This window comes from Notechis scutatus, chromosome 8, assembly GCF_049901735.1.
Source record: "Notechis scutatus isolate UNSWTSFEM ecotype Mainland chromosome 8, rNotScu1.2, whole genome shotgun sequence".
NCBI lineage: Eukaryota > Metazoa > Chordata > Lepidosauria > Squamata > Elapidae > Notechis > Notechis scutatus.
Genome location: NC_142016.1, coordinates 16,848,361 through 16,862,584, shown reverse-complemented (window position 1 = coordinate 16,862,584; position 14,224 = coordinate 16,848,361). Strand labels below are relative to the sequence as shown.

The window sequence follows — 14,224 nt, the reverse complement described above, 5'->3', positions numbered from 1 at the left end:
GAGAATTGCCCATAGCAGTAATAGCCACATGGTGAAAAGTGGCAGAAGGAAGGGCAGGTTAGAGAAGGGGAATGATGCCGTGTTAATATAGTTGCAAATAATGTTTTTTTTCCCCTTTAAATACCCATAACATGAAATGTATTGATGCACAAGAGTGCATGTGCAAAAGGGGTGGGATTTCCTTCACATTCATCAACCTGACTGGTTGGATAACACACACATACATGCAGAGAGGAGGGGAAAATTGCTTTCTCCAATGTTGGTTGCCATAGGATATTCTACATGGATTGGAAAGAGGTAAGCCAAGCCCAATAACGGCCACCATACTCCTGGCACAAGATGACTGTAGGTAGATCCAAGCTTTTAACTGGGCCACGTTTTCTTTGCCCAGGTATGTGCTGTCCTCCAGCTGATGATGGACGGCATGGCTTAATGTTACAAGATGACGCAGCATTTCGTGCTGTTACTCTGCGAACGTATTTGCTGTTGCAGGTTTTCTTTCTCCTTCAGCAAGTCACCTGTTTTCACTTCCAGCTTCTTGATTTCCTGTGTCCATTTCTGGGAAATTTACAAAGTCATGGTCATTCCCTTCCCCATAATAGTGATGGTCCAATGACCACCTTGTTTTGCAAGTCGGACTCTGGTGATGGCATCAGGAAAGCCAGATAGTCTCTTAAAGGCGTAAGGAGATTATCTGGCTTGCCCTTCTTTCTTGCATGAGCCTAGCAGGAACAACGTGTTAGTTATTTCGGAGCACCTTAATCTTTATTCTGCAGAAGGCTCACTTCAAAGCACTGTAGCAGAAAAAAAAAATTGTCTTGAATATTTTAATTGCTGGGTTGCTAGAGAGAAGATTGACTCAGTGCTCATCAGTGGCTAAACTCTACCTATGATTTTAATTGGAAAGGATTTAGCAGTAAGATAAAACTGCTTCCTTCCAATGGCCTTTGAGAGCTTTAAACTTGCTTTTCAAGGATGAAAGTATTTATTCCTGAGAAAAAGCATCAATTCTGATACAAGCCTCCTCCTTCAACCCCCTCCCTCCAATTTTATATCTTGGGAAACTTTCAAATTTACTTCTTTATGTCATCATCATTTTTTAACTACCCCATAATCCCTTGCGGGATGGAGTCTGGGCAACTGAACGGAACTAGCAGAGCGTTTAATGGCCGTATGCCTTTCCTGTCACCAGTGTGGAGTTTTGTTCAGCAGATACGTTCTCACTGGGCCCAGAGAAATATCTGCCTCTACCTAGGATTGAACTCACAGCCTCACAGAACTCCACCTCTAGGCCTGTGTGTGTGAGTGTGCAACAGCTAGAACTTGGTTTGGTCCCCAAGCGCTTTATACAAGATACACAAAATCTGAACGTTACCTGCCGGCACCACTCTTGGATAGCGCTTCCAGAGAGGGGTCCTTGGATGCTGCCATCTCGCCTCAGGTACACCTCCCCCTGATCTGTTTCGTACAGGAGAGGTTCTGCATGCGGCTTGGGAGGATGGACGCTGAGCCGGATGACTTTGAGAAAGATGCCCGTGTCTTCTGCTTTGATAACTGGGACGAAGCTCAGCGTGTAGGCGGTGGGGAAAACCTGCGGCTTGAAGGTTTTTAAAAGAGAATCGGTCAGCAGGCGGATTCTGTCTTCTTCTTTGTGGTCGCATTTGACGCCACGCACCAAGCCGTTGTCCTCAACCCCCACGAAAAGACTGCCCCCTTCACTGTTGAGAAAAGCACAGGTGTACTTCCGCAAGTGATGCTTCAGCGTTGTCGTCAGGTATTCTCCGCTTCCTTGCTTGAATTCCACGTTCCGCGTCTCTCCACCAATGAAAGCTCCGTAGAACAGGCATTCTCTCCCAACAATCTCTCTGTGGACAATGGCACTGTCAGAGCGGGTGCTGTTCAGGAAAGTCACTGGCCAGTCGACCAGTCTCCAAGGGTAACGAACACTTTTTCTGAGGGGATTAGCTCTGTTGTCATTTGACAGTGACTTCCTTCTCTCAGGTCCCGAGGATCCTCCTAGGATTGCATCTGATCTGCTTCCCATGGAATCACTCTGTAGGCATGATGAGTAAAATTCAAGCGTATAGTCAAATGTCACCAGAAAAAGGACTTGCGGCTTTGCAAGAATGTAGGTTCCTGTTTTGGTTGAGCAATTGTGATAAAAATTACATACCTGCATTGATCCAATCTTTCCTGTTGTGCTTTATATACAAACATTGGTGTTTAAATGAGGAAGGAAGGGCTTAAATATTGGCTCTGATTGTTTTTGAATTCTAAAAGCTGAATGGCTCTCCCAAAGGTGATGTCATGCCCCTGTTGGAGTCTGAATCTTAGGAGGAAGACGAACAGCTGACAGGGAGCAGGAATGTGGCTCCATTGGCTGTGGAGGAAATGGGAAGAGCAAAGTCCGGCTGGGCAGAGCAGGGAAGAGGTAGAATAAGGGAGAGGGAGTTCAGAGGAAGACCCAGGCCCACCCCCTCTTCATCCTAGGGCACGGTGGGAACGGAGAAGAGAGCAACGTGGGTTGCATGGCTTACCGGGAGGAAAGGGCCCTGATTCCCTTCATTAGCCACATCTGGGAATGAGAGTTTAAAAGAACTGAATGCTGACTGCGGCAGCTGCTGGGAGCAAACAGGACTATCTTGTGTTGACTTTGGTTATCTGCGTTCCTGGCATCCTCCCAACCATGTTGAATTACTGTTGTTCCTTCATGTCTGAAATTCCTTCTCTTTCCCTGCCAGACTAATGATCTCATCTTGATTGGACTTATAGTTACAATTTTTGTTGACTACGTTTTCAACTTGATTCTCTGCAGCCAAAGGCTGTTCCTGGGAGAGTTTTTCTCCAGCCAGAAGGTAACCAGGATATTGGGGGGCAAAGTTGGAGCTAACAAAGGGACTCTACTGATTATCTGACTGTGTTGCCTTTGTGCCAAGCCCCAGGTCATCACAGGTGCTTTTTCAAAAGGCAACTGAATTTTATTTTTCCTTGAAGACTTTTTGCTCCTCATCCAAGCAGCTTTTTCAGTTCATGAACTAAAGAAGCTTCTTGGACGAGAAGCGAAATGTCTTCAGGGAAAAACAAAGTCCAGATGCCTTTTGAAACATCTTTGAGGCAACCATGACCTGGACGACCGAGAATCTCCATAGACACCGAATGGCTGTCGTTGATGAAAACTCTGAAACTAAGCAAGAGTTTATAATTCCAGATCTATACTGAGTTTGTCTCCTTTGTTGATTTAGAATAGCCAATTGTTAATATGTATAATACATAGGATACTTTGGGTCTCTGGTGAAGAATTATAATTGGCCTAGGATCTTAATATGCCATGGACATATTTCCCCCAAAATTTATGGCTAATAGGGGTCCCTTCCCCCCAAAATACAAGTTTCCTGGAGCTATATGGTTCAGCAATTATGAGTGTGACAATCCAATACATTTATATGATGTATTGATGTATCACATTGTTGGTGAGGCCTATATAAAATAAGTCAGTTTGAAATAACCATACCACATTTGTCTAAATTTCTTATTGCCTGTTGCCAATAATGTGCTCTGAAGCGTATTGCAATAACTTGGGAGTTATTTAGTCAAATGGAATCAACGTCTCCAGAGAACAAATCTGTTCTGTGTTAAATCCATTTGAACTGACACTTAAAAGCTGACTTTACCCTGCCTGCTGCAAATTAAACCTTGCTTAAGGGAACACAGAATTGTGGTGATAGACTTGAGAGAAGGTAGCTGGGTCCAGGCAACATGCTAAATCACAAATCTTTGGGGGGCTTTTTTAAACAAAAAACAATTGCTGCAAAAGGTACTGTCTGCAAACAATGCCTAGATTTACCGCGACATGCTTATTTTAAGTACCTGGTGGGTGCACAGTTAAGACTATTCTGCTTTAATATTATTTTAAAGGAACGTGGAAAAATATCTAGACGTGCTAGAAATATTTTGTAATACACGTCATAGTGAATTAGATTGGGTGCTATCGGTTTGCTGAGAGAGAAAAGAAAAAAGGGCTTATGTGGCAAGGAATAAATCCCTTATTAGAATAGCCAGGCTTCTCCTTGCTATTCTGGTGCAAGGGAATTTATTTCCTTGCAAGGGAGAGGAAAAAAGCAAAAGGTGTACATTTCATGCACCTTGCTTCTTACACATGTATGTATATCTTTCCCCTAGTGTGCTTGGAGAAGGGGAGGATTCCAAGAACTTTAAGTACCAGTAGCAGTTCACCAGTGGACTTGGACTTTTCCACTGTTCTGGCCTGCTTCAAGAATGCAACCTGATATTAAATACCTTTCATGGTTGATTTTAAATGGAAGTTCGTAGGGGAATTCTAAGTACAAGAATGCTCTAGCTGGTGCAGTTTGTGTGATTCTTGATTTCTTTCTTCTCAGTGTTGCATAGCTGGGAAGCTCTTATATATTCTCAAGACTTTAGTAGTATATAATGGCTATCCTGCTTTTCCCACATAGTGTGTAACGAATAGATAGTATAGCTTTCTGTCACCTTACCTCTCTGCTAATTCTGGTAGCAGGTGCAGGCTTTTTGCCTTGTCCCACAACAAGATTTTTCCCCTTCTGCACAAGCTCTTTGGAGAGGTTGTGTTCTGCCTCGGAAGCAAGCAGCAGTTGTTTGAGGACTTGCTCCAGGCTGATTTCTGTGGCCACCTGAACAAAAGCATAGGCCTGCTTACGTTTCTTGATCACTTCAATATCGTATCTTTGGAGTGTGACACTTGCCATACTGAGGGTGTCCTTCAACATACTGCAAAGATCTTCGCTGGAATGTTTGGGGTTTAAGTTTCCAACGTAAAGGAGATAGGTTTGGGTCTGACCAGAATGATCTTTCTCAGCTTTTGCTTCTTCCAAAGCTGCCTCTGGAACCTGATCGACATTGCCAGCTACTTCTTTGGCTTCTACTACGATTTCTGGAATTACATCCATTTCCATTTTCAGACCTTAACGAAAGGTTTGCATTTGGTTGTATTTCTCAGGGGTGGCTGGATGGAGCGCAGAAGAGCTTATTAGGTCATTCTACATTGGTCTTGCTTGAAGGTATCCGTAGTGCATGATTCAAGAATGACCTCTTCTTTTATGGCTTACTTCTGCGAAATAGAAACAGGATTTTGCTCTTACAAATGGCCAAGGGCATAACCTCTCTGTATGGAGATCAAAGCTTATGGGAGAAATAACCACCCCCCCACACACAAAATAACACTTAGGAGAATGAGGGGTGTTAGCATAGGAGATTGCTGCTGGTGTAATTTAACAGCTATCTCCCAAACAATAAAGAAAAGTTTACAATCAGATTTGACTTACTAGATCATATAATGAAGATTCAGATATTAGACTGATGCAATGATTTAATGATTTTTTTTTTTCAGTGACTATTCTATTGTTATTTTTCCACACTTCTGAGAAGTTTCTTCAGGATGAAGCCACTTCCCTCTCAGGGAGACATTAGTTGCAATTACTCCATTCTCCCAGGTAATTCTGATACTTCAGGGTTAGCTACAATTGTGATCGTGTCATCTATCCTAATTCCAGCTTGTACGTTTATTCTATCCTTGACTAGAATGTTGGGATCTATCTGCTTGTGGTTGTAAAAAGTGAAATATTATGAATTCAAGAATGGGTTGAACAGGAGTCAGTGTCATTCCTTATGTGCATCTGTTCGGATATTCTTTTCCTTCCCTTTCTCATCTTTCTTAATTTCACCAAAATCATCTGCGCCAGGTGAAGTCCTTCCTTTGTTGCTGTTTTTAAGATATTGGGAATGACAATTGTCCTGCTGCAAGCCACCCACTGCCTGTCTACCTGCCTTGTATCCACCCCACGTTTATCATATCTCATCATGGCCAAATATCAGGCTTGTTGTATGGTTGATGAAAAGAGATGGAAAGATAAAGACTGATGAAATGGCCTGAATAAATGGCAAAACTAACACAAGCCAGTTATTGTTACTATTACTGAGCTTGTAGCACAATTAACTTGACACGCCATCCAAAGCTGAACAAACTTTTGTCTTACCTTCAGTTTCACATCCTTAAAAACCTCGTGCCATATAAGGAGTTGGTTCTTATGCATTTCTTTAATAGCTCCAGGTTTCTTCAAAAATTGTGCTGCTGCTAGCCATGCTATTTCTCGGGCATATATTCCAAGTCTCTCTTAAGAGTTTAAATTATGAGGTCATAGATGTTCTTGTGACAATTCTAACATATTCACTTGAGCCCATAGTAGACTACATGGTTGGGAGGTATTTCCCCATATTAAAAGATGTCCTTTATTGGCTCCAGTCTGAATGTCTTAAAAAAAAAATCAATGTACAGAGATATTAGAACAATGGGAAAGTAATAGTAGTTGCTATTGAAACTAACCAGTTTTAAGACTGGTATTTAGGTGGTAAACAGTGTATAGCAAACCTGTGTCACAAATTGCTTCTGCTGTGGCCCTTAAGAAATTGGTAGTAATTAAGCAATCCTATTGTGTTAGCCATGGACTTTTGTTGCCAGACACTGGCCATAAACCCTGATTTCTGAAAGTAAGTTGTAAATTATGATCACGTGATCACAGAATGCTGCAAACAGTTGTAAATGCAGTCTGGTTGCTGAGCATCCAAAATGCGGACCAACCTTATCATGTATTTTGGGTCCAGATCAGCAGGTTCTGACCAGTTCTGGAGAACCGGTAGCAGAAACTTTGAGTTCTTCAGAGAATCGGCAAATACCACCTGTGTCTGGAGATTTTATAGTATCCTTCCCCTGCCACGCCCACCAAGCCACGCCCACAGAACCGGTAGTAAAATTTTTTGAATCCCACCACTGGTCCAGATGTAAGGTTTTTTTGGTGGGGAGGGAGGCAGGCGTTGTAACTTCAAATGGCTGCTGAGCAACTGGTAGTAAAGTTAAGGACTACCTGTAGTTATTCTGATCGGGAGCCATCCAAACTGGTGATAAGATGGGCAGCTAAATTAATGTTCTAAATAAATAAATTTATTGTGTATGTCCTGACAGTTCATGGGGTAGAAGTACAAAGCAATAATTCCCACCAATCCGAGACTATGCAGTTATCCCAGTAACATTGTTTTCCAACATTACTGGCTTACTGAAGTAACTTTAAAGGTCTATGGAGCTTAAGTCATCCAGGTCATGGTTGTCCCAAAGGTGCTTTTTCAAGAGGCAGCTAGACTTTCTGGTTTTTCTTTGAAAAGGTTTCACTTCTCACCCAAGAAGCTTCTTCAGAGGTTTTGGGATGAGAAACGAAATGCCTTCAAAGAAAAAAACAGAAAGTCCAGTTGCCTCTTGAAAAAGCACCTTTGAAGCAACTTTATCCTTCTTTTGAGCTGTAACATGAACTGGGATCTTGGAAGGCCTGCATTTAGTGTTTTGTGATTGACTTTGAGCTGACAGAAACCCACTCGTCTTTTTTAATTTTATTTATAAACAAAATCATCAGAGTAAGTGCAGAATAGAACACTGGCAGGATTCTCCTTGCTACCTGCCGTAGGCAGTGCTTACAGAAACGGTATTCTGCAACCAGGCAGTAATAGCAGAAACAGGTCGCTGGCCTGCCCCAGGGGGTTAAACTGGACAACCAAGATGGTGGCCGAGTCACTCCATTCCAGTACTAGTTGCAGTCATTGCTGGATCCTCCTTCCTGGAATTTATTTATTGCCTGTGAATTTTCATTCTTTGCTTTAGAGGCCCTCTTGCCTTGCCTTCTGGCCTGGCCTGCGGAGCTCCTCTTCCGGAAGTGTCTGGGAGAGAAAGAAGCGACCCTGGGAAAAAGCGGCGGAGTGTGTAACTTGGCAGAAAGAAATGCTATGAAAGGCTTGTACCTTTGCCTAGCCCATTTTTCCCAGTTCAGGAATCAGAGCAGGCGAACAGCCACGGGCAACTGAGTCTCAGCATTCATTTGTTTGCACCCCAAAGGACAAGCTGCTATGGTTATTCTGGAGGAATTTTTTTAAAAAAAGAGCATCACATACTTGCTTTCCAGACACAAAGCCCACTTCAAGGGGAGGGTCTGGAGAAAAAGCAGAATTGTGGGGCACCAGGTTACGACCTCCTCCTCCACTATTCTCACCAGCCAGCAGTAAAACCTCTCTTAACTACAGGACATTGGGGCCACCCACTCAAGTGCCATAAAAATAAATACATTATTTTCCAGCGTACACATACAATGATTCAGGTTTCCCTACTGGAATTGGTGGAGCCACGTGAAAAAAAAGGAGGCCCATTTCTGCATCTCTCTGCTATCCCATGTGCCTACCAGGTAGCGATCCAGGAAGCACCCGCCAGGGTGAAGTGGGAGGTATATCTAATGGTACCATGGTAGAAAGAGGAGACGTGGAATTCCCCAGGGGAAAAGTTAAAATGGTTGCCATCCCAAGAGCAAAGAGAAAAATTTCAAGATGGAGGGGAAGAGTGAGGGGAGAAACGGGGGGGTGAGGGTTGCTTAGTTGTTATGCCCTGGGCGACTTCAATGTAGGACCACATGCCTCCCATCTCCCTGGCTCACTTGTAGTGCTGGAATGGTAAACAGCACAAACGCAGAGCCGCCGCTGCTTGTGTCAAAATAAATATAAAGAATTGACTGCCCATCAGCCAGCAGGGTGTGTGTTGTGTGTGTGAAACAAAGCCAGAGTCCTCAATACAGGAAGAGATTAACAGCACCAAGTGAGAAGTAAGAAGAGTGATCTGCAGGCAGGGAGTAGAGTTGCTGGACGGGGCTCCTGCCCACCCCATCCCTGCATCCAAGGGACTGCATCGTCTGGAGAGCAGCAGCCCCTTGTCCTCCTCAGGTGGCTCCTAATCAGTCTCTTCTGTATGGCACAGAAAAGGGGCCTCTTGACGTCCTCCTCCTCCTCCTCCTGTGGCACAAAGAGGCTTCTCAAAGAGAGCAGCAAAAGAAGAGGGGTGTGATTACAAGAGATGGGCCATACAGCCGAGTCGAATGCGAGGGGTGGCCCTGCCACAGCTCCACCCACCCGAGGCGTCCTCGCCCCTGTCAGACACGGTCCCAGAGGCCACCAGCGGAGAGCTGAGGAAACCTCTCCCTTTGCGAGAATCCATCGGAAGCTTCATACGAGGATTGGAGGTGCCTAGGACCTTCCTCCTGCAGGAAGTCACCTTTCTCCCGCTGGTTAAGAAAGGTGTCCTAGGGATTCCGTGGACGTGGTGGCTGCAGAAGGGAGACACGTGTTTTACGCGCCTTTCGTGGAGAGCTGAGAGGGCCATGATTGTGCCAGGAAGAGTCTCTCTTTTTTTCTTTTCTTCAGAACTTGCCCTGTTTCAACTTATCAATGTGGTAGGTGAGTTTCAGCGCTGGCCCCAGCTTCAAGCCCATGTACTTCATCATCATGTCACTACGCAACAAGAGTAAGGCCTTGCCGTCAATCTCCTGTAGGCATAGAGCAGAAAGAGGCATGTTTGTGATGTGCCTGAAGTAAGAAGAGGCTGGAGGAGGGCGACTGCTGATCTATGAGGTGATACATGACAGGGCTGCCTCACTCCGAGACATCGGTTGCAGAGAAAAAAAAGAATTTCTTTCACGTGCCTTGACGCTAAGAGTGACACTATATCAAAAAACCCTTCATTTGCGTAAGCGTTACAGGGAGATTAGAGGCTTAAGGTTGGGCTTCTTTCTCAGCTACTTGGGGGAAAGTCTTTAAAAGTGGAATTCAGCCTTTTGATAATACTCCTCAAGTAAAGCTCCTGGGAACAGCTGTTTACATCTGCACTGTATCAGTCCGTCTCTCTACTTCAGGGGGGTCAAACTCATTTTCATGGAGGGCCGCAGGGTCATGGGGGAGGCAGGGGAGGCGTGGCCAGGGTGGGTGTGGCCAGCTCGACATCACTCATGGTGGCCTGAGCACTCTGCCAGTGAAAGGTGGCTCCCGAGCTCCGTTTTTGGCTGTGTCAACCTCCTGCAATCTTCTGCCAGCAAAAACGGAGCACAGGAGGGCCACATGCAACCCTCCCGAGCTCCATTTTTGCTGGCAGAGGCACCGCGGGCCAGTCCCTCGCTGCTTCCAGGGTGGCCTGATGGGTCAGATCTAAGCACCCCATGGGCTGGATCCAGCCTGCGGCGGGGCCTTGAGTTTGACACCCTGCTCTACTTCAAGTCTTACGTTAAGACTGATGGTCAAATATATTCATCCGACATTGCTCAAGTAATCCTGTTTACCGCTGGAAGACACTAAAGCTTTGCCTGCTCAGCGTGTCACCGAGAGACACTGACCTTCTCGGAGGGAAGAAAGCCCCACAGAATTATTAACAATGCAGGAACCATTTGCTAGGTGGCAGCACTTCCATCAGGAGGGAAGTACTACTCAAGCCAAGTCTGATGGCCCTGAAGTCATATTTACGTGCTTTCGGAAGAGATCTGCATGGGGTCCCAGCTGGGGGTCAGCGTCTCTTACAAACTGCATGACATCTTCTACTGTCCAGGCAGAGGGATCCCGGGTACCCAACCGTGAAGTGTCTCGAGAACTCAGGTATCTGTCAGAGCCTGAAGGCACAATGAAAAAAATACAAATAAACCCTGGCCGCAGAAGCTCAGGGATCCAATGCTATTGAAATAGCGATTTTTAAACATGCGGATTTTAAACCTGAACTGTTTCTATTGGGCATAATACCGGAAAAACGTGATAAGCAAACAATATATTTCATATTGCATGTCTTAACAACAGCGAGGATGACGTTTGGACAATATTGGAAAAACGAAGAAACACCGTGAGACGAAGAGATAATTAGGACGACCCTAGATTGTGCAGAAATGGACAGACTTGCATTGAAAATTACACAGAGAGAAGATACAGAATATGATCAAACATGGAATTTATTTTACCAGTGCCTGGAAAAAAGAGGTGGGGATTAAGAATGTAATCTGTATTAAGCAAATTAAATACCCAGACAACACGGTGCTTATTAAGCACTAACAAATGTAAACAACAGAAAATTAATAAAATGTATTAAAAAGAAATCGTGGTTTCTGGTGACACTTTTTAAAAACAACCACCACTCTGTTAAATTTAATGAATTACAGGTGGTCCTCGACTTATGACCACAATTGAGCCCAAAATTTATGTTGCTATGTGACACATTTGTTAAGTGAGTTTTGCCCCATTTTACAATCTTTCTTGCCACAGTTGTTAGAAGGAATCACTCCAGTTGCTAAGTTAGTGACATTAAGTGAATCTGGCTTCCCCGCTGACCAGGGATGGGCTGCTAGGGGTTTGCAGGGGTTCGGGAGAGCCCCTAGCTAAGATTCTGTGCAGTTCGGAGAACCCCCCCCCCCAATTCCCACTCCTGGCTGGCCCCGCCCACCTTGCCCCTCCCCTCCCAGGAGTCCCCACGCAGCCTGTTTTGGATGCAGGTAAGCGCAGGGCGCACCTGGAGGCTTGGGGAGGGCGAAAAACGGGCATCCCGGAAGTTCAGGAAGGCCAGAAATGGGCCTGTTCCCTGCTTCCAGAGAGACTCTGGAGCCCGGGGAGGCCGTTTTCGGTCCTCACAGAACTCGAGGAAAGCCTCCAGAGCCCAGGGAGGGCAAAAACGACCCCCTTCTGTGGCGCAGGAGACCGACTAGGCCACGCCCACCATGGCCACGCCCCACTCAGCAACCGGGCAGAGAACCCTTTGCTAAAATTTTTGAAGCCCACCCCTGCCACTGATTTTGCCTGTCAGAAGATCGCAGAACACTGCAACCGTCGTAAATATGGGTCAGTGGCCAAGCATCCAAATTATGATCACATGACCGTGGGGATGCTGCAAAGGTCACAAGCGTGAAAACAGTCACTTTTCGGTGCCACTGTAACTTCTAACAGTCACTAGACGAACGGTTGTTAAGTTGGGGATTTGCCTGCATTTGCACCAAACGCTTCTAGAGGGATAACAGGAGTGCCGCTTGCTGCCCAGGATTCATGAGGTCCCTGCCCACCTGTTAGTGGGCTAAAGGTAAAGCTAGACTGCTTCACAGAAGGAGGGTTTTGAGGCCTCTTACCCCCAGCACTCAGCCTATGCCCAGCAGGGGTACTGCACTGAGTGAGGCTGGAGGGCTGATGAAGGTGTCGGTATCCCTGAAGTCGGAAGTCCCTGGAGTTCCGAATGGGACTGGAAACGCTAACGGCATTCAAGGCTGAGTCGATCGGGTCCAAGCGAGGCTCCAGAGGACCAGGGAGACTGTCCTTCAAGACAAAGGTTTCACCTGGAAGACATAAACAACTGGTGAGAGAGATGCAAGCAACAGCGGTGGTGCTGCCATGTATACAAACATCTCCAGTTGTTAAGTCAACAACATGGAGCAAATTTACTCAGCTAGAAAGTTGGGGAGGAGGAATTATGTTCATCACTTTGTATCGAGTTCTTCGAGATCATTTCTTGAGCCGTGGTGGTGCGGTGCTTAAAGTGCAGTATTGCAGGCTACTTCTGCTGACTGCCAGCTGCCTTCAACTTGGCAGATCGAATCTCACCAGGCTCAAGGTTGATTCAGCCTTCCATCCTTCCGAGGTGGGTCAAATGAGGACCCAGATTGTTAGGGGCAATTATGCTGACTCTCTAAACCGCTTAGAGAGGGCTGTAAAAGCACAGTGAAGCGGTATATAAGTCTAAGGGCTATGGCTATTCTCCCTACGAAACCAAGTTCAGTCATTCTCTTCATGTCCTAGAAGTTCTTCTGCATGGAAAACAGCGTTCATCCTGGAGCACTCCTGAGATTTCTTTGAGCGGCAAATGCAGTGGACAGGCCAAATCTTTTCTTGTTAAAAGAGACCATCTTAGCATCCCCTAGGCATGTTATGGCAAGACTGCATTAAAACAGAGCACTAAAAACCCTATAACTTTGGTTCTACTTTTTCTTTTGAAATAGGAAGCTAGACATTCCTTCATCTAAATAGTGCTGCTCTTTTCGTATTCAGGTGCCAGCTCTTGGGCAGAATAAACACGGAGCATTATCTGGCACCCATTCCTCCTTTCATTCTGACAGGAAAGTAAATTGTGGCTAAAGAAGAAACTCTTCACAAACTCTGAAGTTCAGCACTGAAATATTCAAGCCAAATTCCAACAAACAGCCATTTCTTATGTGCTGCTGTTGGTTCAATGCTACATGAAGAATGCAGAGAACAGCTTGTGCCAGTAATGCTTCTGGACCATGTAAACCATCAAGCCCTCCCATCTTCTGTGTGTGAGATTTTGATCTGCTAAGCTATGGCATCATCTTTAAAACATCCCCAAAGGAGTGTCACACATTGGTCACCCAATGGCATCAGTGTGTGTGTTCATGGTTCAGTTAATGAGATAAGTTCAAGTCACTTTATTTTTTATTTTTTAAATCGCACCTTACTCGAGCTGCTCATCATAAGCTTTTCAAGATAGTAAACAAGCCACAGTCCATACAAACTTTTCCTTTGGTTATACAGAACAACAGAATTGGAAGGGAAATTAGAGATCTTCTAGTCCAGAGCTCTTCAAACTTGACAGCTTTAAGACTTGTGGACTTCAACTCCCAGAATTCCTCCCCCAGTCATGTTAGCTCAGGAATTCTGAGAGTTGGAATTTCACAAGTCTTAAAGCTGTCAAGTTTGAAGACCCTTGTTCTAGTCCAAGCCTTTCCTCAAGACTATACCTATACCATTTCAGACAAACGGCTGTCCTATCTTTTCTTGAAAACCTTCAGTGATGGAGCACCTACAATGTCTATGGCCAAGCCATTCCACTGATAAATTGTTCTGTCAGGAAAATTCTCCTTAGTTCTAGATTTCTTCTCTCCTTTTTTAGTTTCCATCCATTGCTTCCTGTCCTACCTTCAGGTGCTTTGGAGAATGGGTTGACTGCCCTATTCTTTGTGGCAGCCCCTCAAATATTGGAACACTGCTATTGTGTCATCCCTAGTCCTTCTATTCATTAGACTAGACATACCCAATTCCTGCAACATTTCTTCTTATGTTTTAACCTCCAGTCCCCTAATCATTTTTGTTGCTTTTTCTGCACTTCCCCCACTCCCCCCGAGTCTCAACATCTGGTTTATATGGTGGTGACCCAAACTGGATGCAATATTCCAAGTGTGGTTCTGTTTTCCTGGCACTTTCCTACTGAAAGCAAGGAAAATTACTGCAAGCATAAGAAAGCACTATTTTTCCTCCTGAAACAGTTGTAGAGGCTTATGTGTCCATCGTCCTATGGCAACATACATTCATAAACGAGAAGAAGTCTCTTCTCTTTTTA

The 14,224-nt window shown here is 45.0% G+C and overlaps 2 protein-coding genes across 18 annotated transcripts in view; both read right to left on the bottom strand.

Moving 5' to 3' along the window:
• Positions 1-82: 82 nt before the first annotated feature.
• On the bottom strand, positions 83-5,084 carry SLFNL1 (schlafen like 1). Of its 2 annotated transcripts, XM_026679452.2 has the most exons (3): positions 4,515-5,084; positions 1,376-2,053; positions 83-558 (listed from the first exon to the last, which is right to left on the bottom strand). In XM_026679452.2, exons 1-3 carry the CDS (start codon positions 4,950-4,952, stop codon positions 436-438), a joined length of 1,239 nt encoding a protein of 412 aa, XP_026535237.2. In that variant the 5' UTR covers positions 4,953-5,084; the 3' UTR covers positions 83-435. The 2 variants fall into 2 exon arrangements, with proteins under 2 accessions (XP_026535237.2, XP_087826968.1); XM_087970842.1 differs by lacking the exon at positions 83-558 and having other exon boundaries at positions 1,091-2,053.
• Positions 5,085-7,419: 2,335 nt separating this feature from the next.
• The window catches only part of SCMH1 (Scm polycomb group protein homolog 1), a 41,959-nt gene continuing 35,154 nt past the window's right edge, over positions 7,420-14,224 (bottom strand). For 15 of the 16 annotated variants that reach the window (XM_087970839.1, XM_026679451.2, XM_087970841.1 and 12 more), the window contains 3 exons: positions 12,006-12,209; positions 10,372-10,514; positions 7,420-9,404 (listed from right to left, as the gene is read on the bottom strand). In XM_087970839.1, coding sequence (XP_087826965.1) covers positions 9,279-9,404; positions 10,372-10,514; positions 12,006-12,209 — 473 coding nt within the window. In that variant the 3' untranslated portion in view covers positions 7,420-9,278. The remainder of the gene's footprint in view (positions 9,405-10,371; positions 10,515-12,005; positions 12,210-14,224) is intronic. The other variant, XM_087970830.1, reaches the window with a different exon arrangement.